At 36.9% G+C, this 27696-nt stretch overlaps 1 protein-coding gene across 5 annotated transcripts; it reads right to left on the reverse strand.

Moving 5' to 3' along the window:
* Positions 1-1814: 1814 nt before the first annotated feature.
* On the reverse strand, positions 1815-26230 carry CEP78 (centrosomal protein 78). 5 transcript variants are annotated; one of them, XM_050986842.1, is made up of 16 exons: positions 26115-26230; positions 23586-23860; positions 23199-23374; positions 22462-22534; positions 21855-21958; positions 20927-21101; positions 19041-19154; positions 18725-18789; positions 16025-16133; positions 14368-14503; positions 13406-13451; positions 12452-12595; positions 7713-7790; positions 5845-6011; positions 3958-4111; positions 1815-2702 (listed from the first exon to the last, which is right to left on the reverse strand). In XM_050986842.1, exons 2-16 carry the CDS (start codon positions 23836-23838, stop codon positions 2175-2177), a joined length of 2322 nt encoding a protein of 773 aa, XP_050842799.1. In that variant the 5' UTR covers positions 23839-23860; positions 26115-26230; the 3' UTR covers positions 1815-2174. The 5 variants fall into 5 exon arrangements, with proteins under 5 accessions (XP_050842799.1, XP_050842800.1, XP_050842801.1 ...); XM_050986843.1 differs by having other exon boundaries at positions 26140-26209; XM_050986844.1 differs by having other exon boundaries at positions 26093-26197.
* Between the last annotated feature and the right edge of the window lie 1466 nt (positions 26231-27696).

A 27696-nucleotide genomic window follows, 5' to 3' on the forward strand; every position in this document is an offset into this window, starting at 1 on the left:
AGGAGAGCACGTGTACACGAGTTCTCTGTCTGGTACCACAAATGGACGTCATTATTAAAAGATAAATAATGCTGACTACATAGCAACCTGGCAAGCTTTTCAGGAGGCAGCTGGGATGTCTGGTCCAGCAAACTAGTGAGATGAGCAAATTTTGGTGAAACCTTACACTTCAGTGGTTGAAAAAATAGTTTGGGGCTATTTTGTTTTACAGAGATCGAAGTCCTGAACTGTGAAGAGTTCAGGTCTTGGGAAGACTAAGTGAAAAGAGAAAAATTATTGAGCTTTATGAGTAAACAGTAACATGTTCTCTAGCAAATAGCTGGCCTATTGATTTCAGGCTTTTATGTCAAACAAGAATACAGACAATTATGTAAAATATTAACTAAAAGCAAGAGAATGAAACTGTTTCTATTCCAACCCAGGGTAGAAAATGGTCTCCTAGTAATTTTTAAAAAAATTACTTTTCGTTAGAATACTTTATTGTTAAATATATATAGAATATATACTTGATATGTGTAAAACACTTTTTGTAAATGAGTTTTTAAATTGTTAGAAAAAACCTTGGAAGTTCTGATGTATTCATGACAGCCTCAAAAAGAATACTTCTCCCCAAGCAGCTTCAATCCATTGTCTCTGCCAATTTTAGATCCAACCATATATAAAGTAAGTACTACAGATTCTTACAGTGAGAGTGCAATACCATAACACCAGTAGCATGGAAAATCTTTCACGTTTCTGATTTAACAGGAAAAAAAGATTAAGTATTAATCCACTAAAAAAGAGTATGCCCATCTAAATTGCAACCTGGTCAATTTTGCAAAGATTAATTTTGATGTAATTCATACTGTAAATGCAAATATTGAAAAGCAAGTATTTAACATGAAAAGTATTAAATATCACCTGCTTTTAGGCATGTAATAAATTGTTCTAAGTTCTTAATGGTATTTTTAGGGACAACTAACAGATTCCTAACTCCTAACCTCACAGATAAAACACTTCTGAATTTATAATTTTATCCAGCATTTCTCAGTGATTAGCTTTAGAATTTTAGATTTAAAAAAGGGAATAGGTAGCTTTTTACTGCTGAATATAGAGATTGCATATAATTGTTTAGTCAGACCAAAATCACAAACAATGACTGAAAAATCAGACAAGCAGTTGGGAAAATACTCAAAAAATAACAGATTAATCTATTACCTTCTAATATTCTGAAATAAAAAAGTCTGTACAAAGAACATACTTTCATTGTGCAATTACTTGTGCAATACTGCAATAGCTAAGGTAATCTTGTGATATTTGTTCTGTAGGATTGAATTTGAGGATTCATGGGTTTTTTCATATTTGTCAAGCAACTGGTGTCAGGAATTTCTACAGATCCTATGTGTCCCAGAAATCACATAGCAGATGACAGTAAAAAATAGTTACGGGCTGCTTTTTTTCACAGTTCAGCCTAAATCATCCTGCTTAGTTCCTGTATGTAATAAGTATATTCTAGTTCAGAAGCAGCAAACCAGCTGCCTGTGCACAAGGACAAGACCAAGATGCTGGGGCTAAATCCCAGGAGTTTTAAAACAATGCTAATTTTCTTAGTTTTATATTCTCACATTGCTCTAGGTCCTGAAAGCAATCTGAGTTAAGACTATACAACCTCCAGAGGCCCCTTTCAACATGTGCTATTCTATGATCTGCAGTCATGGAACTAATGATGGCTGTATTTAAAGGTTTTCCTAGAGCAATGTTTCTGGGCTCATTTATGACTCTGAAACTTCTACTAATTTTTGGAATGGCATACCCACACACTGTTATGCAGGAATTGATGTTTGCCCCAAAACCACTTCTGCACTCCCACTGAAATACACTGAAAATAAACACTAGGAAAAAACTTTACTCAAATTAACTTTATTAGTTCAAAAATCTCTAATAATGAAATCCGTATGTCGAGTCCCTCATGTGTAGTACAAACTCAAGGGTACCATTTTAGGTGTCTCACATGTCTTCAAAACTAAAAATCTAGTGACAAAGAATGTAAGCATGAAAGAGAAATATTGAGCAGTATGCAATGCTTTAAAAAGTCAAAATCTACAAAACTTTACAAAAACTCCACTAATTATACTGAGACATCCAAAACATAATCTTGCAAGTGTAAAGAACAGTTCAAACATTTTAGAACTGCTTCAAATGCTGGTAACACTTGGTATACTTTCCTGTATTTCAGAGACAGATCCTACAGTATCAGTTCCAGAGCTAACATTTGCTACTTGCAGTCTGCTTTTGTCTCCTCTCACTCCGTTACTTGGAGTTGCTGTTTCATTTGCTACAGGAATGTGTTTTTTAGAGGAATAATTTTTGCTTTTTTCACCAGAAATACCATTGGATATTCTGCTGTCATCACTTCTGATTTGTACACTGGAATCAGCAAATGAATGCAGACTGGTAGCCAACTGCCTTGCTGAATGATGTGCTTTTGCTTGCTCATTTTGTTTGACCCTCCTCTCAAATAATACTGGAGTACTACTTCGAGGCTTATTCTCTTTGTTTTGGTTAATTGTTTGAGCTTCATTTTCCTTCCACAAACCTGGCTGGTACTGCTGTCCAGCAGCCTGAAGTTCTCTCATTTCTTTAAGTGATGAAAAGGCATTATTCACAACTATCTGGGACTGAAATGTTCCAGGAAGAGGAAATTGGATGTCCCCAGCTCTGTTCTGAAACAAAAGATTCCAATGAAAAAACAGGCAACTAGAGGAGGAAAAAAAAGCCACTTTTACAACTGCCATTTATACTGGAGTCTGCAAAGCAAAATACAGTGTTTACCTAATATAGGTAAGACACAGAGTAATAGCAATTGAACAATCTTTATCACCTTTCAAAACAGATTTCTGAATATTGCTAGGCTGATAATGACACAGAATAGGCACATTAGTTTTACATCTAGCTTGAAATTTATACCAGAGATGTGTCACAAAAGCAACCAAAACTTAATCACATCTATCATCCCTAAACACCTGCAATTCCTTATGTTTACTAGCAATTCACAGAAGTGTAGTCTCAACACTCTATACCACAACACCTAGCTGCTACAAGAACACAAACCTATCACCAGTATTGGGAGGTAAGAACGAGAGTCTTCAAACTGCAGAACTGGAAATTCTCTCCACTCTGTTAAAACAACCCCCAGATTTTTAACATTATATTTAAGAAACTCATGTGCTCTTGAGGAAATTAAAACAGTTAGAGTGGAAGACTTTGAATATAAGAAACACACTGGAATGCAGTGTGATTCTTGGTACGACAGTTTTATTTGACTTGGACATAGCTACAGGCCTCCAGTATCTAAATTTTTAACAGCCTTTAAAAAAGCCTGGGGTTTTTTTCTTTGTTACAGGAATTTTAATACCTCCTTTGAAAAAATCTTCAAGGTTTACCATTAATTCACACAGCAAAACATAAAACCTTATGCAATATTGACAAATACTACAAATTTGTAGCGCCCGAAGCTGATGTCATGGCCACAGAGAAATCTATCAGGACTGGACATATACACTATAATTACTTACAAGATAATTCATGATTTTCAAAAGGTACATTGTATAGCCTCTCCTGTATGACCAGGGTTCTTAAAAACACTTAACTTCAATACTAAATGTTTCTAAGAAACCTCATCATGGTATTTTCCAATTTGAATGGATGCATTCCACTACTGGGACTTTCTATTTCAGACTAGGAAACAACACAATTACCACCAAAGCTTAATACATTACAAAATACTGCAGTTTGTGCTCGAAGTGGTAAACACTTTAAAAGCTTACATTAATCACTAAATTATTATGATCTGTATAAACACAGCTATAGCAAAGGGTTGCAGTAATAATTGCATGAATTAGACAGGGATTAACAGCTAAAAAGTACATTAAAGAGTATGAAGTAGAATTGCCTCTAGCAATCTTTATAAAGACTTACTTTGTTATTCTCAGTATGTTCCTGTCTTTCTTCTTCAAAAGACTTCTCCTTTACTGTGTTCACAGGCTTACTGAGAGTAGCATTCATTTGTGGATGCCCCAAAATACCAAAATCTGATTGGTCTATCCCAGCTAATACAGCAAGTTGTCCAAGCCTGTAAAATAAAAGTTTAATAGAAAATCACACTAACTGTTCTTACTCTTTGAAAGACAAAACATTCAAAACCAGAAGCAGAATCTGTTAAAGCCTTGAACATAGTTTTCTAATTACTTTATGTGAAGCTCAGAATACCTTAACTAAGATGAAAACAAGTTGCTGAAGGTATTTTCTTGTCTTTGCACAAATTAGTCTGCAGATTCAAAACAAGCATTACAAGGCTGAGAATGAAGCTCTCCTAGTTAGCACTGAACTCAGCAGCATACTGGCAATGAGATTCCATGTCAGGCAGAACAAAGATTAAAACTCTGTCATTCAAGCAGAAATTGGTCCACACCTCCAAATCGCATATTCTCTTAACATGTTAATGACAAGCTTCACAAATACAATGATGCTGGGTCACCTGCCAGCTTGTAAGTTGGCCAAACCAATCACATGTGGGTTTTAGGCCTCAGTAAAAAGTGGAAAGTTGCAGTCATTAACTGATAGCAAAACATATGATAAAAAGAAGCTTACTGAGAAGAGCATTCTTTGTGATTGGGATTCTGCAACATTCAGTGCAGCTCCTTATTACTATGAATAGATATAGGGCTCATATAAAGAAATTTTTTTCATGTAGTGAAAATGCATTTTTCCCTTCCTGAGAAGTTTCAAACTCCTGTAGTAATGGCAACTCTACAAACTGATCATCACAAAAATTAAAACACAGTTTCAGGGTGAACTTTATAGTAAGTTAGAATCATTGAATCATGGAATCATTAAGGCTGAAAAAGACCTCTTAATATCATCAAGTCCTGCCATTAATCTAACACGGCTAGGTTCATCACTAAACCATGTCTCCTAAGTACCATGTCCAGATGTTTTATGGACATTTCCGGGGCTGGCCATTTCACCACATCCCTGGGCAGCCTGTTCTAATGTCTGACCACACTTTCAGAGAATAATTTTTTTCTAATGTCCCTTCTAAACCTCACCTGGCATAACTTGAGGCCATTGTTACTTAGGTCTATCACTACAATTTGGAAGTGGAAGATAGAAAGGGCAAATAAAATCTGTGATCTCCTCTGAATCCACAGAATAGACTACAACACATATTCACATCACTCCCTTCTTGTGGATGAGACTGCCATATTTGGTCATACAAACTTTACAAGCTGAGTTCAAGCTGAAATTCTTTGGAAAACGGGAAGGATGAACCATTCTCTGACAAACTGCAGGTACTGTGGTAATACAAACTTTTATCAATATTCTGTGGTAGTAGTAGTAGTACTACTACTAATAACAATAAATACAGATTTAAAATACTGGAGATACAAATCCCATGTAGATTTCCATACTTCAATTAGTGAATGGCGAGTACAAGGTAACAGGACACTTTCTGAAGGCAGTTCAGCTGCATTTTGAGTCTTTCATATTGCGGGAATGCTAAGAGCCAAAGGTGATTCACTAAAGACTTGGAAACGTGCTTTCATAGAAGCTTTCTGCTCTTTGGAATAGGCTTCTTGAAAGCCTTTCCCAAAGACAGATGCATGAACTCAACCAAACAGTGCTTAGATCATGCCTTTGCCACTAGGAAAGACTAAACAACAGGTACATGGCCAATTTATTTTCCTTTGCTCTCTGAAAGTACAGACCTAGAAATCTGGCAGGGTAGCAGGCAGCATACTTCATTGTGAGGATAATTTTGGAAAGATCTCAGGAAAAACAGCAAGACATAAAGTGACAACCTACCCAGCATCTTTAAGGAGGTCTAAAAAAGCATGAAACTTTTGAAAAGAGTTCTCAATGCTGCCTAGAACACCTTCATCTTCCAAAATCATGCTGGTTACTGACTGTGCATGAAGAACCTCGGATAGGGAGATATTTAGACTCCTTAATCTTGCATTTTCAATTTCCAGCTATTCAGGGGAAAAAAAAAAAATTCTTTCATTTTCAGTTTAAAAGACCACAAAATATCAAACCTCCCTTGTGTGCCAAAACAGCAGCATCATAACTGATGTAACAAGATGCAGAGTTTAATGTACCATACGCTTTCAGGGTGCTGTTACATGAGCTCTGTGTATGTCTGCTTATCCACAGCTGCAGTTCTATGCTACCATAGATATTCCTGCAGGCACTCATAACCACTGGCTTAGCACTGTCTTAGCACTGTATGTACATGACGTGACAGATCAAGTAAAAGCAGAAAAAATTAGTTTTCATATTGTTTTACTTTGCATGTATTATATGCCATGTTAACACCAAAGAATTTATTTTACCAGTAAAAGAACTTTAATGAAGGCCAATGCCCTCCTTATATTCACCCCTCTATACTGGGGGAATTCATACTAGTGTTCTCTCTCCTTTGCACTGTGCATCCCAAAACTGAAAGTTTAAGATGATTTAATTTTTCTCCACATCGACCAGTAATCAAATTGATAATGAAACTGAAAATTGCATGATAACTACAGGATATACAAGGTTTTGTGTTTGAGATAAGCATTAACTCATTTATTTAAACTTGGAGCTATGCGATCAAGCGCTACCTCAGGCTTTCTGTCTTGTATTTTTTATGAGAGGATGAAAAAATTATAGATTGTGTAGTGCACTGTAAGTGATATATAAGCAACAAAATAAACTCTTTTAGAGATTTAAGCTACTTGTTTTACTCCATCTCCTGGTAAAAGGTGCTAAGTCCAACCAGCCTTGCCTTGACAGAGGAAGATTTTTGTAGGGGGTGTTTAGCCTAAAAACCATTTAAGGATCTAAAAAACAGACAGGCAGCAGAGCCCACTGGTGCACATCACATTACAGGGAGATGGGGCTAGTCACACAGAGGGCTACAATCTGTCTTTGAGAAGTGCAGAATTCTTTGTGGATGTCTGCTCCCTGTACTGTGGGGTGTCACTTGTTGCTCATATTTCAAAGGATATCACCACTTTTACTTCCTTCCAAATCATATGTAAAGGACGAAATCCATTTGCTTACACTACCTTACACTCAACTATATTACAAGAAATTCTGCTTATTCATGCAGAAGAATATTTTTAAGTCAGCAACAGCAGAGGGGAAACAGACCTCACAATTCAACTTCAATAAGTTGTTCAATTTTGTCAAAGCTGAACTGCACTTCACAACAAGTGACATGCAGAAAACCATCCAATATGGTTAATGCCTGCAGAAATAAAACTTAAAAACCAAAGGTATAGAATAAACCAAACTGAACAACAGTTGTGACACACAGCTTTCAGCACAAGTCATGGTAAGTGAGTTGGGAGACAAAGAACTGTCTACGTGTACATACTGAAAATAGATTTAATCACATTCTTGAGAAAAGCAAGTATCAGGATGCCCCAGATCATAACTGTTTCAGAAAATGAAAAAAACACATTAAAACTTGAGCTGGAGTTCAAGGCTCTGGAACAGAATCAGTAGAACAAACATTACTAAACACAGATTTCATCACTGCCCTTAAGAACAGTAAACGATCCACGTGACTTTGAACTGAAACTCTGGAAGCTACCACATTAGTGGTCATTGATAATTACACCTAAGCAAGTGCATTCTCTGAGCAGTGCCTCCTTTAAAAGTTAAGATCGTTAATAGTTAAGTATCTTTACCTCTAGTAATCGTTCCTCAGCCTTTACTCTAGCTTTCTGTTCTTCCTTTAGTTTTTCCATGCATTCTTCCAGCTCCAACTACCAAAACACAGATAAACTATCATGAAATTTGTCTCAAAATGTCAGATTAACATGCAATAAGAAAAAACTCAACAACTTAACAGCTAGCAAATGGCATTCCAAACATACCTTCTTCAAAAATACAAGACAGAGGTCTACCAGTAGACCATCTAGGATGCAAAATATAAAGACAGAGAAGTAGAAGTAAGTGTGATTCACTTAAAAGATTTGTAAGACTGCAACAGATCACATGAAATTACAGTCCAAGACTCTTTGGTCTATAACATAACCATCAAGAACACACGTTTTTCTCTACTTCCCCTTCACTTTTTCAAGCAGCATTTTAAATTAAATATATCTACATTATAAAGCTCAAATTGGGCTCTAATAAGAAATCCTTAGCAGCCATATCTAGATTTTCCAACTATACTCTTTAGCCAGGATTTTATCCCTTCCTTTATTCCTTCTTATAGTTGTAAGAATACAAAGTTCTGAAGAATTGTACTCTCAGTAGTCAGAATACAAAAATCTGAAATGTAAGAATTGTACTCTTTCTAATTGGTTTCACTTATTTCTTCAATAAAAAGCTTTTCACAATTCCAAGTTTAGTGTTGAGTTAACAAGAATAAAAACAAATCCAAAAAACCTAATAAAAATATTCTAGTCTTATAATAAGATGCCGAAACTCATATTTTAATTAAAATCTCCATTTCAGTAAGAGTAGTCAGGATTTGCAATACCACATTTTCTTGCATCCCAGCAGAGCATTATCGTCTTTAATTACAGCATCTGAACTAGAAAAACAAGCAAGAATTTTTGTACTTGTGCAACTTAACAATCTTCTGGTTCAAAAGGTGAAAACTGTTCAAATTATCAAACTATTCTATTTTTCATAGGTTAGACTATACAAAACTTCTCCCTTTCACTTTTTGCACAAGCACATATATGTAAAAGGACACTGTATTTTGTACACAGTATATTAACCAGTTCTAAAGAGAATCCAACATTCAAGTAGCCCTGAAATAGTCTGTTTACTAGTAAAAGCTTATTCCAGTGCATGCTACTGCACTTCATATAAGTAATCACCTGAGAAGACTAGCGTGCAACAGAATGCATAGTAAAATAAGCCTTTTACAAATGCAAAGGTGTTGTAAGTTGCAAGGTACTTTTGCAACTGGTTCCAAGATGCAGGTTCTAGAATACTCTATATACAGCCCTCCTAGTGACAACCACTCAAAGTGATGATTATGGGTCTGTCACTATTCCAGTGAAGTCCACAGCTAAAATCCCTAGACTAGTATTAACCAAGCAAATGCTGCAAGTAGAAAGCTAGTCATATCTTTATCATACTCATACTTGAGCATCAAAACAGATTTAGCACTATGTCTAAGCTGCAGGCATGGTGGGGGAGGGCAAATATCTAAGGAGAACCATCAAAAAATATCATAATCTTACTGCCATCTACCTTTGAAGATGTGGAAATGATGGGAGCTATAAAACCTCTACATACATAGAAGCACGGCACTGAAAGTTGACAGTGCAGAACCTTAATGTTCTGCACTGACAACTTGACAGGTAACTTGGAATCCCCCAGCCTAGCTCTGAAGATCAGCATTAGCTAACACAGACTGAGGAATTCTTTCCTTTCCATTTATAGTACATGTGCATACATATAATTATTCATATTTTGAAATTTTTAGGCTGTAGGCTAGGAACTCTACTTTAGAAACCATAGCTCTCAAGTATTTTTGTTGTGGATGGATTTTAGATAATTTTAAAGATGAAAACACTGACCTTTTTCTTCAAATTGCTGGTTTGTAATGTTAAAGGTCACTGGCTTAGACCGTAATCAAATGATTATGATTTTTTAAACAGAAATGTAGATGTTTTGGAGTGATGTTTAAACTTGATTTATCACACTCTAGATGTACATAGTATTTCATGGTTATGGGCTGAGTTCATAACAAAACTGAACAATGCAGTTGCATCTCCTCATAAGCAATATCAAAGCCAGCAATTAAAGGAACTAATTTGTCACCATTATGTTAGGAGTGTATGTACATTTTAATCTTTGATTTGCTTTTAAGAAATTTACTAGTGGATACAACACCCTAGTCTCTGTGCAGAAAATATTAAAATTGATATCAGAGAGTTAAATGTACATCCAAGCTACAAGACTAAGCCTTCAAGTATTACAGCCCAGAAAGACAGCACTGGTAGACTTTTAAGATGAAACTGAATACCAGAAATATAGGTAGCTGTCAGAATTACCATAACCAGTATGTCTGTTCAACACTAGACAGAGGTATAAAACTTAAGTTTTAAAAATTATATTTTAAAAAATTCAGTAACAGATCAGCCATGTTCTTCTATTTGACTGCATCATACTTAAAAAAAAAAAACAGTTACAGTGCAATCTCCACTTCTTTGCAATTTACAAAGTAGTGAGATGTAGAAAGAGTTGCCCTGATAACTAGATTAAGGGTGAAGTCCACCATTTAAATCCCTAGTTAAAATTTAAAAGGATGGGAGCTCCTCAACTACATACTTCATCAAAACCAACTGTGACATTTGATTCCCTCTAGTGGAAGGAGAGAATATTTATCAGTTCTCATTTTTCATTTAAGCAGATACTAGGCTTTCACTAAACAAGGCTTTTTTTTTTTTTTTATGAAAACACAACTAAGTATTGTTTGTTTCATTAAGTAGTATGCTTAAAACCCCTTTTTCTGCAGAAGGATGTAGAGTTCTCCAGGACTTGCATACCTAAGTGAAAGTCTGGTCATTCAGTCACATCAAGAGATGCCTTGGAGAGCTTTTTTTTGACAAAGCAGCAGTTTAAGGAAACTCCCACCTCTTACTGTTTATTCTCACTCTGCAGTCCCATCATTGCTCTAACACAACTGGTTGTCCCATTTACTGAAAGGTCTGCTACCACCAAATACACTGGACTACTTTTCAGTTGGATCAGTATGTCAAGCTGCTGCACAGTAACAGCTGTTTATTGACAGTCTTATGATCAGACAAATGTGAAAAAAGAGAACAAAAGAGAAAAAGATTGAAGCAAGAAATGAAAAGGCACTACGTGACTGAGGGAAAAGAGACAATTCAGTGGGGCCGATTTGATAATTTGATTCTGCCATAATGCGAAACCTGCTTTGTGTGAAGGTAACAGAAACGACGCGTGACGCACAGAATCAGGTGCAGATTGCTTAATGGGTGCTATCTGATAAGCAACCACAGCCTAAAAAAGTATTTTGGTTTTCAAATTCAGGAAGTCAAGAAAATCTGGACCTTTACAAGCACACAAAAATCAAAACTTTGGGATAGGTTGTCAAAATTTGTGGGCTTCTCTCCAATGAAGTTGAAATTAATCATAAATTGTCTCTTTCTTATCTTGTCTCTGCCCTACATGTAGTACTACAGCTAACACAAATGTGTTAGCAGTAGTATGGGTATGACATCCTATTGGTCAGTATGACAACCCTTCCCCAAAGCACAAAACAATGCCTGCCTCTTCCCTCTCCAAACAGCAAGAATATATACATCAAAAGCTTTCTGCAATCACAGCAGTTCCTACATACAGCTTTTTGGAGCAATTTGCACATGATATGGAATTCTATAATTTCAGACAAAGTGCTCTTGGTAAGAGTGTTGGAAGCCACCTCACAGTGCAATGTCAATACACTGAACACTAACAGGAAAAGTTCCTATAAAACTAATTTCCAGCAACATGTGAAAACTTTGAAATCTTCCTGAACAAAAGTTCTAGGGAGAAGAAGGTCTAAAGAAAAAGTATATATCAGCTGAAAAGGCTGGTAGTTATTAATGCAGTATTTGTACAGTCCTTTTGCTTTCCACAACTCTATCCCACCCTAAACATTCCCACTACTGATAAACCTATAGCAAGTTAAAACTTAACTTTACTCCTCTTACACATAAACAGGTATACAGTCCAATATTTACACACATAAACAGCATATTCACCCACTGTGGTGCTCTGACAACAACCAGCAAACCCAGATTGATTACATCTCTTATTTACAGAAGTAATCATTGGTTTCTCTGAACAGAATTAAAATCTTAACACTTTAGAAACAGTTAACTCATTTATTCTGTCTGAGGGTGTTACTTTATAATAGTTCTAGATTACTTCAGCAGCATTACAGAGCCACTGATATATACCTTTTTTCCACCCCTTTTTTTAGTAAGAACATTCCCAGTCAGACATTTGCAGAAATAGTCCATTTCACTACTGCAAAGTTTTTTAAGTATCGAAGAAGTAGAAGGTAATAATAAAAAGCAAATTAAAAAAGTTTACTAGGCTTGATTATAAAATGGAACTTTTAGCTATTTTTGAAAACGCTTTTAGCTATTTTTGTAATTATTTTTAAACAATAGTAATTTCTATATTTTAGCTCTTAGAAATAATACTAAATTACTTTTGTAAAAGAAATACTTGAAAGAAAATACCACAGTCAATAGCACTGATCAAAAGATCTGTGCACTATAATGCAAGATTGGAACAGAGAAATTACACATACCACAGTTGTATTAAGTTATTCTGAAATCCTGCTCTAAAACTGGTTATTTGTTAAATTACAATTTTCTAAATAAAACATGGTTTAATTTATATAATTTGCCTTTAGGGAGTCCAAGGCACTGAACATGCTTCTTACCTGTAACTGTTGATATTGTGCTACATCAGTCTTATCTAATGATTTTGGCAAATCAGTCTCCGGGATATCATCCTCTAAATCTTCTGTGTCTTCAGTTTCAGATGTAGAAGCACGTTCTAGTGTCACTTTCACAGGAACAGCTGTCTAGTTACACCAGAAAAGAAAATCATGCCCACTCATAGAATTAAAATGTTTAGCAAAAATCAAAGATTAAATAATATAAAAAGCTTAATTTAAATAGTTGTTTCCCAGAGTCCTTTACAATGTATACACATTGCCCAGCCATATAACTTCGAAATAAATTTGCAAAAAACAATATTTCAAAAAAAATCCAATGTGTGCCTATGTTGAGTTTGTGGTGAGGACTTAGCAGCAGAATCAGCCCCACACAGGACACAACCACTCTTAGCTAACCATGGACTCCAGTTCATGGGAAGCCTACACCAGAGCAGAGGATAACTGGTGGCTTCTGCAGCCACCAGATCCTTCTGTGATGGAAATGAGATACAAAGGAGAAGGAAGGAAGATGGGGTTTTTCTACTCTGGGTAGAGCAACTCACAGAGAAGTTTGTGAATAATAAGGTATAATGAACTGCAAAAACAAGTATATAATCAAAACCCAAGATAGGAAAGATGGTGCAGAAAGCATTCAGAGAAAAATGCTGTTGCTTATTCTTCTTGCCTATGGAGGGATTGTGCCTATACTCCAACTCAGCTAGCTCATAAGACTAAGAACACAAAAGATACAGAGATAGAAATGGAAGTAAACTAAGTATCAAAGAAGCTTCAACCAAAGGCTGATGTAAGCTACTTTTTTTCACTCCTAGGAGTGAGAATCTTTAAAAGTATGTTCCAGTCCTAGCTTTCAGACAATCAGATTCTGTTGAGAACATTTTCTCCTTTTTTCGGGCAGCTACCCACTAAAACAAAACCAGTGTGTGAGAGAAACAGTACCTGAATCTTCAATGGCAGTTCTCCAGGACAATCCGCGGCCCTGCCTCTGAAGTTCAGGAAAAAAAAAACCGAAACCATACTTTTGAAGAAAGCAAGTTTATAATGTTCTAAACACAAGAGTCTAGGACAGGTGAAACAGTAAGAGTAAATAAACAGCCTCAGACATTGCACTACATCTCTTTAAGCCTCATTACATTCTCATTTTGATTAGTACTCCCTAGTTAATCATGATTTAGAGCAACACAATGGATGCTAACATTAATATCTTCAATAGGCATCTTACTTAGTTAATTATTTTGAATTAAAGTCAACAAGAGAATTTGGTGTTCAGCATTTTAAAAATTAAGCTTAATAACCACAGCTACAATACAGCATTAAGTAATTTTTTTGTTTAAATAGTTATACAGTCTCTATTTTGAAAGGCTGTCTAGGGAATGGATTAAAAAAACAAAAACAAACAAGAACTGTTTCAAAAGACAGCTTTCATGTGTAAGTATTTTTTCAGTTTTATTTTAATTTACAGCTCTTAGATGGATCACAATAATTATGCTGGTATTGAGTGGGGTGAAGCAGAAAAAAGAGGCAGGAAACTACCTAAGCACTGTGAACTGGATCTCAAACCAACTATACAGCAAGTTTAGAACACTAACTTGCCTCTTCAGCTAAGATACATTTGATAAATCATTATTAACAAAAGAACAAGCAGACAAGGTAGGTTTGGTTGTGGTGGGCTTTTTTGCTGCATATGAACATTCCTATGGCTAATTTTTGTGTATTTTAAATCCTTACTAGAGAAGAATTTATATAAAATCCTCAAATTTTTATAAACAGAAAAAACTATGATGCCATTCTGTGTGTAACTTTGAAATCGTATTTTAAAAAGCTAACATTGCTCTCTACTGTTTTTCTCATGCAAGTTTTCTGGTTTAGTATTTTTTTTTTTTGTTCTATGAAAACCTCACCTGTATCTCTTTGCACGTTCTGCAGTCCGCCAAGGAAGGAAGCCCTTTGTGCCTGGTGGTAGTGGTTTTGGTGAGTAACTCTCTCTCACAGTGGAATTTTTTTTCCCAGGACTTACAGATTTTTTAGATGATAATCCTGAATTGAAGAGCAAGACCAGAAGAAAAGAGAATTCATTATAGCTTATTATTCACAAATTAATTCACAGCTTACTGTTCATAAAATTTTCTATGCAATAATAAGGACTGTAGGAAATCTGCCATTCAGTCTAATTTTGCTGAAGTGTCCAAAAGCTTGAGATTATAAGATTGTATTCTTAACTGGTCTTAAACTGATGCAAGACAAGTTTTCAAAAAAGGAGGGAAAGCTTTGTAGCAGAAGAGGTTTGACAATAAAGGCATCTATGTGTTTCAAATTGCACTCCAGTGGCTTCAGAGTGAAGAACATTATTTTATTTATGGGCAAGATAACTAAAAATAAAGCTGATACACATGCAGATCGCTTGAACAGGACATAAGCAATCTCTTCCTTTCAGAGGACTAATAAGAAAAAGTAGAGTTTTCGGTCTGGTCTTTTGTTGTTTAAATCCTACAACATCAAAGTAGACTCAGAAAGAAACCTAATGTGGATCTTCATTAGAATATCTACCAAGAGTAATTAAATTTTTATCAGGGCAAGGGGGAGTCTCACATTCTCTCTAAACTAGAAAGTAGTAAGTCTGGAAAACTAATCACCTTATATTTCCTACAGTGAGAAACTAGTGAGAACTCAGATTATTGTTTTTCTGAGTAAAATAACTGATTTTGTAATGGTATAGAAATGCATCACTTATTAATGGGATTCAAAATGTCAATTAATTCTGAACATAATAAACAGTATAGTTTTCACCTTGACTCCCTTCTTCTCTTCAAAAAAAAACCAACCACAAAATACATAAAAACCCCCCACACAATGAAGAACTCCAAAACAGAAAAAAAGACAAAAAACCACAAAACCCTTCACAACCACATTTGCCATGCATTTTTTTCTCCCACTACCACCCTGATCACTTACCTCTCTGCTTCCAGATAACTAGAGTTAAGACAAGAGACAGTGCAATGCATTACAGTGAAATTTGTAGTCTGAAAAATGTTTTATATCGCAGCTATCAGTACTTATAAATATTCAAGATACCTGTTATATTAAACATACTCTTTTTAATAGGTTTACATGAAGTTAAAAAAAAAATCTTACAACCTTTTGTACATCAGTTAAAAAATGCATGTTTGTTTGTTCTGCAGAAGACAGCCTGCTACAGAAAGCTTACAACAGCAGTAGAACTAAACAACTTACTACTGGCAAGCTTTGCAGAAGTGAAAGCTTGTGGAGACCCAGAATACATTTGTGCAATGCTTCCACACATTTTTAAGTCAGCATATTCTACCATTTTTCCAGCCATGTATCTAGCAGCACTAGAAACAAGAGAAAGTTTCCTACAGGTACCAATGATGTTAGAAGATGCATTATATCATTAAGAAGAAATAGATTTTTTTTGAGACAAACGTTCTGTAAAACACTAACATTTAGACACATCATACATTTTTTAATTTAAGCTCTTAAGCATTCAGATAAAATTTTCTAGACAAAACATACTGTAGTCAGAAAAAAACAAAGAATTACCAATACGAATAGTAGCTTTTCCTTTCCGACCACTTCCTAGGACAATAGTTCTTTTCTTTGGCTTAGTTTTCAAAGCATCTTTGGAAGACGGAGACATCAGCCACTTAAACTAGAATTTGGTTTATTTTTTAAAGAAAAATAAATCTGTTTAGCAACTGACAGTTGAAGACATGTTTATTTAAAATTCAAGGCAGTTTGTCAGATCTAGAGAACACTACACTTACAGGAAACTTTATAAGCTGTAAAATCAAGAAAAAACCGAAGTCTCACAAGGCCCAAATTTAAGCAGATGATAGCCTACAATAGCAGAAAGCATTTCCAAAACACCACTACAGTATCCCATCCAATATTATACTTTCTCCTGTGGAAAACAGTTCTTCTACAGCAAAAATCCCCCAGCATCAACACTATAAAGAGGCAACCCTGGTTTCTGCACTTAATTCTCAGACAACTGGCCTGATAGGAATGACTGGCTCAGACCAAAGCTCTCCAGAGTAATAAAAGATTCCCTAATGTGATTTTGTATTACTGATAAAGTCAGTATTTTAAAAAACACGAATTTGCCTGTAATGAAAATTCATCCTTACAAAGTAAAAGCCCCAAAATAAAATTAAGAGACAGTGATGACCAAAGGCCATGGCTGTACTTCAAACTTCATTTTCTTATAGCAACAGCTCTGTTCTTAAAGGCTCCCTTTGCCCTGATCAAAAGTTTATTACTCCTGGTAGATATTCTAAAATTACTCTGCTATAATTACTTACTTTTAAGTGTGCCTCACTAATCCAGGATCTAGTCATTGAATAAAATACAGATGATTTTAACACAAAGCTTGTCTCACATAGCCCTAAATCCGACATCAGAGTACTAACAGTATGCCAGAGCTATTCCCATCTGAAGCATCAGAATAATTAAAATGCCATTACTGTGCTCTAAGTAAATTTAATTCAAATTTATTGTTGTCAAGAAAATATTTTTCTTTTCATGTTGGATACAATTAATTCTTGTATAAATTTTTCTGTGTCTCCAGGTGGATCTGGTCCCTGTGCAAGCGAACTGGTAACTTTAAACTAAAACACACCCAGAAAGAGTAAAATTAAATTTGCAAGAGTCTAAGAGCCAAAGTAATTTTAATTTTGTTTTGCTGGGCATCTAAAAGGGCAGCTTTACTAGATGAAACCAAAACTTCATCTAGCACACAGCCGTCTCTGCTGTTGTTGTAAAACATCTAAGCATCCAAGTATAAAGACAGCAAAATACAAAACCAGTGTTTTGAAAGTATCCTGTTTTGTAGACACCTTCAATGGATTTTTCCTTGGATTAAGTCTCTCAGAAACTACACAAACTTTCACCACCTATTACACTTGGTCATATCTACGATTACAGTTCACTATACTGCTATACAGTGCTGCCACAATATAGAGCTTTTGTTTTAGCAAAGGCATCAATTAGCAGTTGACAATTACTCTCGCAAACCCAAAAAAAAGGGTCCAGAATAGAATCAACTACGCGCTACTGAAAAACAAACACCCACTTTTTACACAAAGCAGGATGGAAGAAAAGACAGCTGTGACTAGCAGAAGAAGCAAAGCTACATAGCAAGCCAGTGGAAGTATAAGATACCACACTAAGTGGTTGAATATAAAACTAATGTCCTGAGTCAAGTTATCTTTTAGCATATGGGAATTTCCCAGAGTTGCTTCTTTCCATGGTCTGGCTTTCCAATTATCTTTAGCATTTCCAGGCAGATGTTATTTTCATGTGATTCCTGTGATATTTTGTAAGTTTTACTCCCATCTGCCAAGCAGAGAGAGTACTTCTTCACAACCAACCTCAACTTCTCAAAAAAGATCTTCTAGAGATTGAAGGGGGAACTGTATTAATCCTCCAGAAATTCTGTACACAAATTTTCAGTTTATTAGACAGTCTCTACACATTCACAGTTCTGTCTTTATTTAGTCATTTCAAAAACCAAAAGAGCATTAAATTCTACTGTAAAACTGGGATTGCTCGGACTCCTTTGAGAACTGAATCAGATTTCTGTATATTTGAACAGTATACCTAATCATAAATGGTCTAGATATTCAGTTTATGCACGTTACTGTGAACTGTGTGTGAACAGTTAGAGCAAGATGAATGGGAGTAATGTACTTTAACTGAACTCTGTTTTCATAGATGGTCTGCATTGAAAGAACAGTCCTGAGCAACTTTAAAAAATTTTGGTTACATAAGCTAGAGACAAGAAATAAGTTCTAAAATAAATTAAGTGCTAAATTTCAAATTGTGCTTTCCTTTACTTTTTAATTAGAACTTATTATTACCATGTTGAAAAGGACGTATGTAGTAGAAAGCCCTCCAGCAGTCCTGGAGCAATATTTAGTCAACATTCTATGGTAATGCCCAAATACACACACATTTCCATTTTCCTTTCCATTAAATGTATATCCAGGTTTTATCACATGTGACAGCTTTAATTCCTTAAGAAATTATACAGAAAGCACAATACAGTAACATGTTCATCATAGTGGTTTTAGGTTTCCCCCTAGATAGTGGGTTTTTTTTATTTGTACTGAGTCAAACTTCTGTATAGAACTAGAATAGTTGTTTTAGATTAATTTTGAAAAAAATCATATTTTAAAAAAATAAATGCAATGGAAACTACAAAGAAAATCCCAAACTCATTCCAAAATGTGTAAAACATACCTCTGAGTCAGCACTGCTTCCATTCTTGAGAACTCTTTCAATAATCTTTTTTATCAGAACATGAGCTAGAATGAATTAAAACACCCTTTTAAGAATTTTCTGTAAGAGACAATTCTTTTTGTGTACAAAGAGATCATTGACTAATAAGCACAAATTACTATCCTGGTTGTTTTCCCATGTTAAAAATGTTTACCAAATTATCATGGCATGTTCTTTCTTTCTTAAAAGCAGTTTACCTTTCCCCATATAGTTACTGAAGAAGGAAAAAAACCCCAACAACCACACAAAGAGAATAAATGCAGACACAGATACATACCAATTAATGGATTTTTTCTTACATCAAGTACCACTAATGTTGTGTTAGTTTGAAGAGCATCTAATAATGACCTTGCTCCTTCATTGGATATTCCACACTGCTGCAAATCAAGTGCTGCAAATCAACGTTCAAGGAGGCAAAAAAAAAAAAAAATCAGTGGAGGTAGTATTGCATTAATTAGTAATTTAATTTAATAGTTAATATCTAAAAAAATTAGTCCTGCTGAAAACCTCCATTTCATAGAACATGAAGCAAAAGAACTGAAGACATGATGATAACAGTCATGTGTAAAAACAGGAGTATTACTTTCAAAGAAAACAACTAGAACTTTTCAACATTAAGAAATAACTGTTAACATCTGCAGAGGAGGTAATATGAAGCACTCTACAACCACTGTGGGCAATCTGTGGCAGTGTTCAGTCAAAGTAAGAGGGTTTCATCATGTTTCAGCGTTTCCATCTCTACCCACTCCATCTTGCCTTGTCCATATGTACCACTGCAAAGAGTCTGTCTCCATCTCCTTTACATCCTCCCTTCAGATATCTGTACACCTTGATCCCACTCTGAGCCTTCTCTTCTCCAAGCCAAAGAGTCCTAGCTTCCTCAGCCTGTTCTGAAAACAGAGCAGGCTTAGTCCCTTCATCTTAGTGGCAATTTACTGGACTCTCTCTGGTAGTTCAAGTTCCTTCCTATACTGCAGATTCCACGGCCTCATTTGTGCTGAGTAAAGAGGAAGAATCACCTCCCTCAACCTGTTTAAAAAGTCTGCCTAATGCACCCCAAACACCACTGGCCCTCTTTGCCACAAAGGCATCTCACTGTTTCATGGACAGCTTATTGTCCACCAGGATCTGCAGCATCCTTTCTGCAAAGCTGCCTTTCAGCCACACAGCATGCTCTAGTGCACAGATTATTCCTGTCCAAGGGCAGAACTTTGCACTTCCTTTCCTTAAACTCCATGAAGTTCCCATCAGCTCATTTATCCAGCCTGCTGAGGTCCCCTCTAGATGGCAGCAGATCCTTGCCTTTCTAGGTATCCAAGAAAGACTGTAGTTCCTGGGTCTTTTTTCACAGACCTCTTGAAAATAGGCTCGACATTAGCTATCTTCCTCCAGTCCTCATGCACGCCCTCCCAATCACCATGATCCTTCAAAGACTACTGAGAGTGGCCTAAAAATTACATCAGCCAGCTCCCTCAGCACTTGTGAACGCATCCCATTAGGACCTATGGACTGCTGTTTGTCCAGCTCGTTTAAGTATTCTCTAATCTGATCCTCCTCCATCAGTATGGATGTTATCTGTACACCTGCCTCAAACTGGAAAACAAAACTATAAACCAGGTATTTCACTGCACACACAGAATACTATGATTGACACCAGCACCATTATTGTATGATTACTAGATACAGTAATATACTGTAGATATACTGTAGAACAAATTCATTCTCAAAGGTACTGAAGAACAATACTAGATAACACAACAGTATTCAGATACTTCAAAAGAGGAAGAGAGATTTCTTTGGATAAAAAGAGTACTCTTCTGAAGCTATACAGTAAGTTACTCCTCTGGCTGCAGCTGTTGTAACTGATAATTTTAAGTCTTCTGCCTGCCACTACTATATTTTAAGAGATGCAGTAGTGAGACAGAGACAGTAGAAAAGATAGTAGAGATATGGACATCTTGCTGAAATCCTTACAGCAACTAGTAATAATCAGGTATGAGGTATATTGGGAATTTGCTGGTGTAGGCCAGTATTATATGGAATATATACACGTACATCATGTACATATACATATAATCATATACATCACTATGTCTGTAGTTACTATATAAGTGTATTACTCTGAATTACTCTGCTGTTCATTAGTAAAAGACTTAATAATACCTTTTAGCCAAAGGTCCTCTCCTAGACAGTCTGCAAAGGCACTTGCTCCTCTATCTCCAACAAGCATGTTGCAGTTCAAAGTAATCCGCCTCAAACCTGTCATATATTCAAGATCAGGTCTCCTGTAACGTAGGCTTTCAGCCCAAGCTTCACCATGTCTTCTTATTGCCTGGTGCTTTGCAAACAAAGAAGCTGTTACCGAGTGAAATGGCAAAGCCATAATCGATGACATGATCACAAGTTTCCTCTTTTAGTAAAGCATGTTCAATGGTTTGAATGCTGGTATAAGTATACCATTCCTGAGTTCAAGAAACATAACTAATTTTTTAACCTTACTGGCAACTCGTATTTATTGCGACTGCCCAGTTTGCAACGCAAATGATTAAACCTGGCTACAAAGTATTTTATCACCTTCTTTTGACAGACACTTTCAAAGCATACTGAATAGGAAATAAATACATACTAGGAAATAAATACATACTACGAAATGTTGTGCTTCCACAGAAACCTCGATTAACACTAATTAAAACACAGTACTAGGCAGAAACCTCCTGATTAATCAGCAGCTTCTAAACTGTAAACTTGATTATTCTTACCCAGTGCTTAAGAATACTGGAGACATTTTTCAAAATTAGTGACAGTGAAAGAAGCACTCCGAAAACGTTCACAGGCCTAGTCCTCACGTAAATAAAATACTTTATTATTTATGTTTTTTCCTAAGAAATAGCAAATTTAATTCCACACCAGTAAACTAAACTACTTTTGTCATATAAAGTCACAGCTTTCATAAGAACATACACTTAATTTTGGTATTCACACAAGCTCCTCATGAAGCACTGTAACAGATTTTTTACTTCTGCTTTAAAGCAGAATATAAAATTAAATTTATTAAGTTCTTACTCCATTCTAAGAAAGTTGATTAAATTACCTTTAATAAATTTGCTATATGTTCTGCCCCTCGCCACGTGAGGCTACATGCTGTGAAGTTTACAAATCTGATAGTAGCTGTATTCTTTATACTCTGACAGATTGCTGAAGAAAACAAAAGCAAGCATGTTATCTACACACAGCATTTCCACATTATCAGAACATGCTTCTTCAGTGGTCTATTAACAGACAGCTTTAACAGCCAAAAGCTTTGACAATGAACTAGTCCTGAAATACAGAGTATATTTTGAATACAATTAGTGTGTTCTAAGTTCATACATTTCTAGTGCAAATATTCAGCAAAGAATATCTGAACAAGTTAGAAAATATTTGATTTCAGTTTACTTATAGAAGCTTAAACAAATCAGGAAAGGGTAAAGAAATACAACTGTTTTTTAATCTAAAAGTATAAACATCACTACAAAATAGTATAGATATGAGCGTGAAGTGAAGAAATTCAAGTCTTTAAATGCAGAATGCAGTAAAGATTGCTCTTATAAGCTCCATAGACAAATTTAAAACAGGAATGGAAATACTGAAAAATTTGCTTACCTATTTGGAAACTTAAGAGAGAAAAGTATATTTACAGGTTTTGATTCTGAACTTACTTTCCAACCCTCCATCTCCAATTGGGCAGTGGGCTAAAGAGACACTCTCCAAAGATGAAGCTGTGGCCAAGCCCTGAAGAATAAAACAATCAATGTTGTTATCTGGCTTGAAAAGCAAAAAGAAAAAAAAAAGAAAAAAAAAAAAAGACCAAGTCACCCAAACCACTCACTCATCCTCTGTTCATTACAAGAAACTCTAGAGGTTTCAAACAAAGGTCAAAATCAGCAAACCTTCACCTTCAGTTTAAGCGAGTTCATTTATTTAGCACAGAGGAGGCTTCCCTGTGGGCAACCAGCAGCAACCTCCTTTCCTAGAAGCCAGTCATGAGCAAACTGGAGCTTTTCAGTAACACATCTGAAGATCCATTTTTATCTCCTTGGTGTCCCACAACTTCCCTTCTATCCCATACATGCACAGTAGTTTCAGTCATAAGCCTATGTCATACGCCTCAAGCACATGGCAGAGATGTTGCTAAGATCTTTCTAGTAAGCCTTATGTTTCTGAGACATTCAGTTAAGACCAGGTTACACTAAAAGTCTCAGCAGAATCATTCTATATGTATATGTAAAGACTACACGAAAATATCCTAGAAGATAAATATCCTTGTCTACAACAAATACATGCAAATATTAGTTGCTACTATTCTCTGTGCTGGGCATATTTTCCATTTATTTGTACTATTTGTATATTTTGTACTATATGTACTATGTATTTGTACATACTATTATATTCTCACCTTTGTTAAAAGTGCTAGGTCTCTTTCCCTCAGAAGCAAACCCTGCAGTTCTAAATGTTTTAGTACATCTGATATACTGAGACAGCCTTTCACAGCTTTGCATAGTTGGCCAGTCAAGTCTTTCGGTAGAGTTGCTGGAATTCTCCTTCTAAGGTAAGTTTTATGTCTTTCAACACCTAGTGAAAAATAAAAACTACACATCAGTAAAATCCAGTCCCTATTGGCTTAAAAGCAATTATAATCATACCTTCCTTTTTTTGTTTACTTTCTTAGATTATAGTAATTCCTCGGGCATAACAATTCTTCCCCCGGGTATTCAATCATGCAGAAGTTTTACGCAACAAGTTTTAACACGCATACATCAACATACTCTTCTTTCATACAGACCTGATTCTTCAAGACCATGCTGATGTAAACTTCTTATTCCAATAGAAGTCAGAGTCTTATTATGCCTGAGAGCATTAAGAAGTGGTGCCCAATCAGTAGCTTTGATGTGATCCACAATAAGATCAATAGCATCACGAGTCACGTTAGCCTTCACAGCTTTCAGTGGCAGAGAGCCTTGAAGTTCACAAAGATGTTCATAATGTGAGTAGAAATCCAGCATGGACTGTCTTCTTAATTTGACTGATTCAATCATTTTTTATGTAATAAATTTCTCTCTAAAATAAGAAAGAGAAAAAAAGACATAAACTTTTTTTTTCAATATATAACTATCTTGCATCACAATGCCAATTCAACACACATATCCAAAACATGAAAATGTTCCTGGATATTTTATAGCATTTACTCATCTTTAATGCATAGCTAAAAACCTTATGTCTTATGATGCTTACTACCTGTGCAAGTTAAGATGAATGAATAAAGGGCTGGAAATAAAAACCCCAAACACCAAAAAACAACTCATCTGCATTTTTATTCTTCTCACTCTAACAGGTATGTCAAGAACAAAAACGCCCTGATCTTTAAGCACTGACTGTTCTAGAGATCTTGTTTTCATCTTAAGATTTAACTTTGTAGCATCAAGGTCTCCCCAAAAGCCTTGGACACTTCCTGACCCACCATCAAGGAAAACATAGAGAACTAGTTGTGAACTTCTCGGCTACTTCAGTTAAAAGTCTAAATTATCATCATACATAATGAAATTTGATTCCCTAAATATTTTTGCTATTGCATACCGGATATACATATCCCAGTAAAAATCACTAAGCACTTTTCAGGCATAAGGTTTGTTATACTTTATTACCCACAGAGAATAACACTACTGACCTCCAAATAGAATCTCTAAATACTGCTATGACATAGCTATTAAGGGTTAAGTAATTCTATAGTCTCAATAGGGACATTTGTCAGTATATTTAGAAGATACATTTATTTATTAATTTATTCTCAGGACAACATTAAGTATTCAACACAGGATATCAAGCACTGTTCACATTGCAAACTTTTTTTATTTGTCACAGACTACAAAGCTTTAACCAATCTTCTCAAATATTCTGTATTGTATCTGTCCAGTATAACTTGTCTTATTTGACAAGTTATACTGGACAGATAAAGGCATCTGAGGATAGTAATTTGTAAAAGCATAATTTAGAAAAATATTATATTGTTAGTATCTAAATAACGGGAAATATAATAAGATATAAAGTATAATAATACTTTCCTCCACACCCTTTTACTTTATTTCGCTCTGATTTGCTAGCATTTAATGACCACACTATGGCCACAGGAACAGAAATTACTGAATTATAATCCAACACTTCAGGTTCAGAAAATGACCATCAGTTTTAAGGGACCAGTGGCTTCTGGTAAGGTATCAATGTGCAAAATATTAGACTTTTTTCTCCAGAGCTTAAACGATATTCTTTTCATGGAGGCTTTCACTGCAACACCTTAACACCACACCTCTAACTGAAGGAGCTCCTGACCCTACCACTAAAGCTTAGCCTAGCTGTAGGAAGAGGCAAAAAGAGACAAACTAATCAGACCCACAATGCTTTCCAAATGGAAAGCTCTACAAATTTGAACTCTTCTACACTGGAGGTAGTGATACCACTAATCTGATACCACCTTTGACTTGACTGGCTCTGAGAATGTATACAGACGACAATTATCTCCTCAATACGGATCCAAGAAATCATTAACTAGCCAGCAACAAATTAGGAAAAACATACAGCACACAGTAAACCTGTGTAAGGAGTTTTCAGGAACCCATGAGTTTGCAGCGATTAAAATAACCAGCTGGCTAAATGTATATAGGGTGGGCAAACAGACGGCACCCAAAAGTACAGCCACGGCCGCATGCCGACCTGCGGGGCACACAGGGAGGCCGAGCCTCGCCCGCTCTGGGTGGGCGCGCCTGGCCAAGCGCTGCCTGGGGATCTGCCAGGGCCAGGCACTCTTCACCGGACCTGCTGCACAACTGCGTATAAGGATGGAACACAGCACCCAGCTACAGACAGCTCCGGTTAGCAACGGGGTAAAAATAGGGACGCTTTTATGTTACACCGACTCAAGACCGACCCCGACTCAGGGAATCACTTCAGATCGCACACCACTGAGCGGGCATCAACAGGGGGCTGGGCTGTCCGCCACAACCCCGAGGGGTCGCCAGAGGCGGCCCGGAGCAGGCATCAGCCGGTTGCTCCCGCGCCCACAACAGCCCCGCCGCCCCCGGCCCTGACGGCCCCATCCTCCCGGAACCGACTACGGCCCGCTCCGCGGGCAGGCCGCTCTCCCTCCGCGCCGCGGGCCTGCCGTTACCCTGATTAGGCGCCGCTACCCAGCATCGCGCAGCGTTACCCGCCGTTACTCGGCAGTGCGCAGCGTTACCCGTTGTTACCCGCTGTACCACCCGCCGTTACTCGGCAGTGCGCAGCGTTACCCGTTGTTACCCGCTGTACCACCCGCCGTTACCCGGCAGTGCGCAGCGCTGCGTTACCGCTGTTACCGCCGTTCCCGCACCCCGCGCCTGGGCCCAGCGCCGTTGGCGCGGCCGCCGCGTGGCGCGCGAGGCTGGCCCCCGATTGGCCGCCACTCCGCCGCCCTCCCGCCCGCGTTCAAAATGGCCGCGCCCAGCCGTCGCGACGGCGGCGGTGTTACATAGCAACAGTACCGTTCAAGAGAGTAGCGCTTCCCTTTCCTGAAGAAAAACAAACGAACAAAAAAGGGAAAAAAGAAAAACAACAACAACAACAAAATCCGCAAACCCATAAAACAAACCAAAAGCCAACAACGCAGTGCTAGAAGAAAGCAGGCAGTGCTTTCCGTCAGAAAAGCACGCGGTGTGGGAGCTCCACAGGTAGGGAGACGTTTTGATATACAGCAGTAGCCACAGCCAGGGAGCCTGAGCCGTCCAACAGGGTTACAAACTCGTATTTCACAGCTGTGTTTCCCATTGGGTTGCTAGGTTACATACACGGGCTCACAGAGTTTTCATTAACATTCAGTGCAGTGCATTTTACGGTGTGACATTTAGGTCAGAAGAACTCAAAATGGAGTTCAGGCGCTGCTCCTAGAACTTGCAGTTCATTCATGGATAGGGACACCAGCAAATTAGGAAAAATTATTACTGTAGGTTGATGACTAAGAGCAATTTGGTTGTTTATAAAATTATGCTTGTAATCTGCTCATAGGCAGAAGGATTTAAACTCTAAAGGAGAGCAAACTCCAGAGTGCTTTCCACAGAAACTAGACAGGCCACTAGAACATTCAGAGGAGACTGTGTTTACGCAGATGCAATGTTACTCGCTGTCTTGACTGACATCAGAAGCAACTGAAGCACCTTAAGAGCTTTCAAATGCACCAGAACAAGACTTATTTCAGTAAGTCTGACATCATCATCTGTACAAATTGTTTCACTGTGACATTTGGAGAATTCATTGTAAAAGACAAGAAGCACAGGACCATTGTCAGTGAAATGGCAAAACCAATGTTCCCGTAAATGTATGACAAAATTTTTCAAGTGCTTGCCATAACTTTTGGTGTCACAGACTAAACTCAAGCAAAATAAAATTCATATATTTTCAAGAATCTTTACTTTTAAAGGTTTCTTGTTCATGCTACTTAGTTACACAGATATCTCCAAAACTGAAATTTTTTGGTTTGGTTTGATTTTAGTTTAGGTGGGGTTTTTTGAGGCATTTTTTTCTGTTGGTTGGTTGGTTTTGGTTTTATTAGTTTGGGGGTGGTTTTGTATGAGTTTTTTGTTTTGTTTGGATTGTGTTGGGGTTTTTTTACTACACATGACACAGAGCTTTTGGTACATCATCCAGAAGGGAGGATTACTGAGGAAGTATCAAAAGTGTTCTGTGTATATCATTCATTGAGCAGGCCCTAAACACAGGCTTTGTGGGGTACTTGTGATGGTGTCTTGTTCTCCATTCTGGTCTCCCACGTGGGCTTTTGCAAGCCCACAACTTGTTGCAGAACACACCCAGTGCAGGTAGCTTGGAGTGCAAGCTGCAGGTTGTGCCCTGGCTGGTGGGAAGCAGCTGCA

Source organism: Serinus canaria, chromosome Z, assembly GCF_022539315.1.
Source record: "Serinus canaria isolate serCan28SL12 chromosome Z, serCan2020, whole genome shotgun sequence".
NCBI classification, from domain to species: Eukaryota; Metazoa; Chordata; class Aves; order Passeriformes; family Fringillidae; genus Serinus; species Serinus canaria.

Excerpts from the sequence above, each read along its gene's own strand:
- CEP78 (XM_050986842.1), bottom strand. The coding sequence starts at position 23,838 with ATGATTGAATCAGTCAAATTAAGAAGACAGTCCATGCTGGATTTCTAC. Across the intron at positions 19,155-20,926 it reads AGAGGACCTTTGGCTAAAAG|CACTTGATTTGCAGCAGTGT; the intron begins GTATTATTAAGT and ends GTTGATTTGCAG. Across the intron at positions 13,452-14,367 it reads GAACGTGCAAAGAGATACAG|AGGCAGGGCCGCGGATTGTC; the intron begins GTGAGGTTTTCA and ends CCTGAACTTCAG.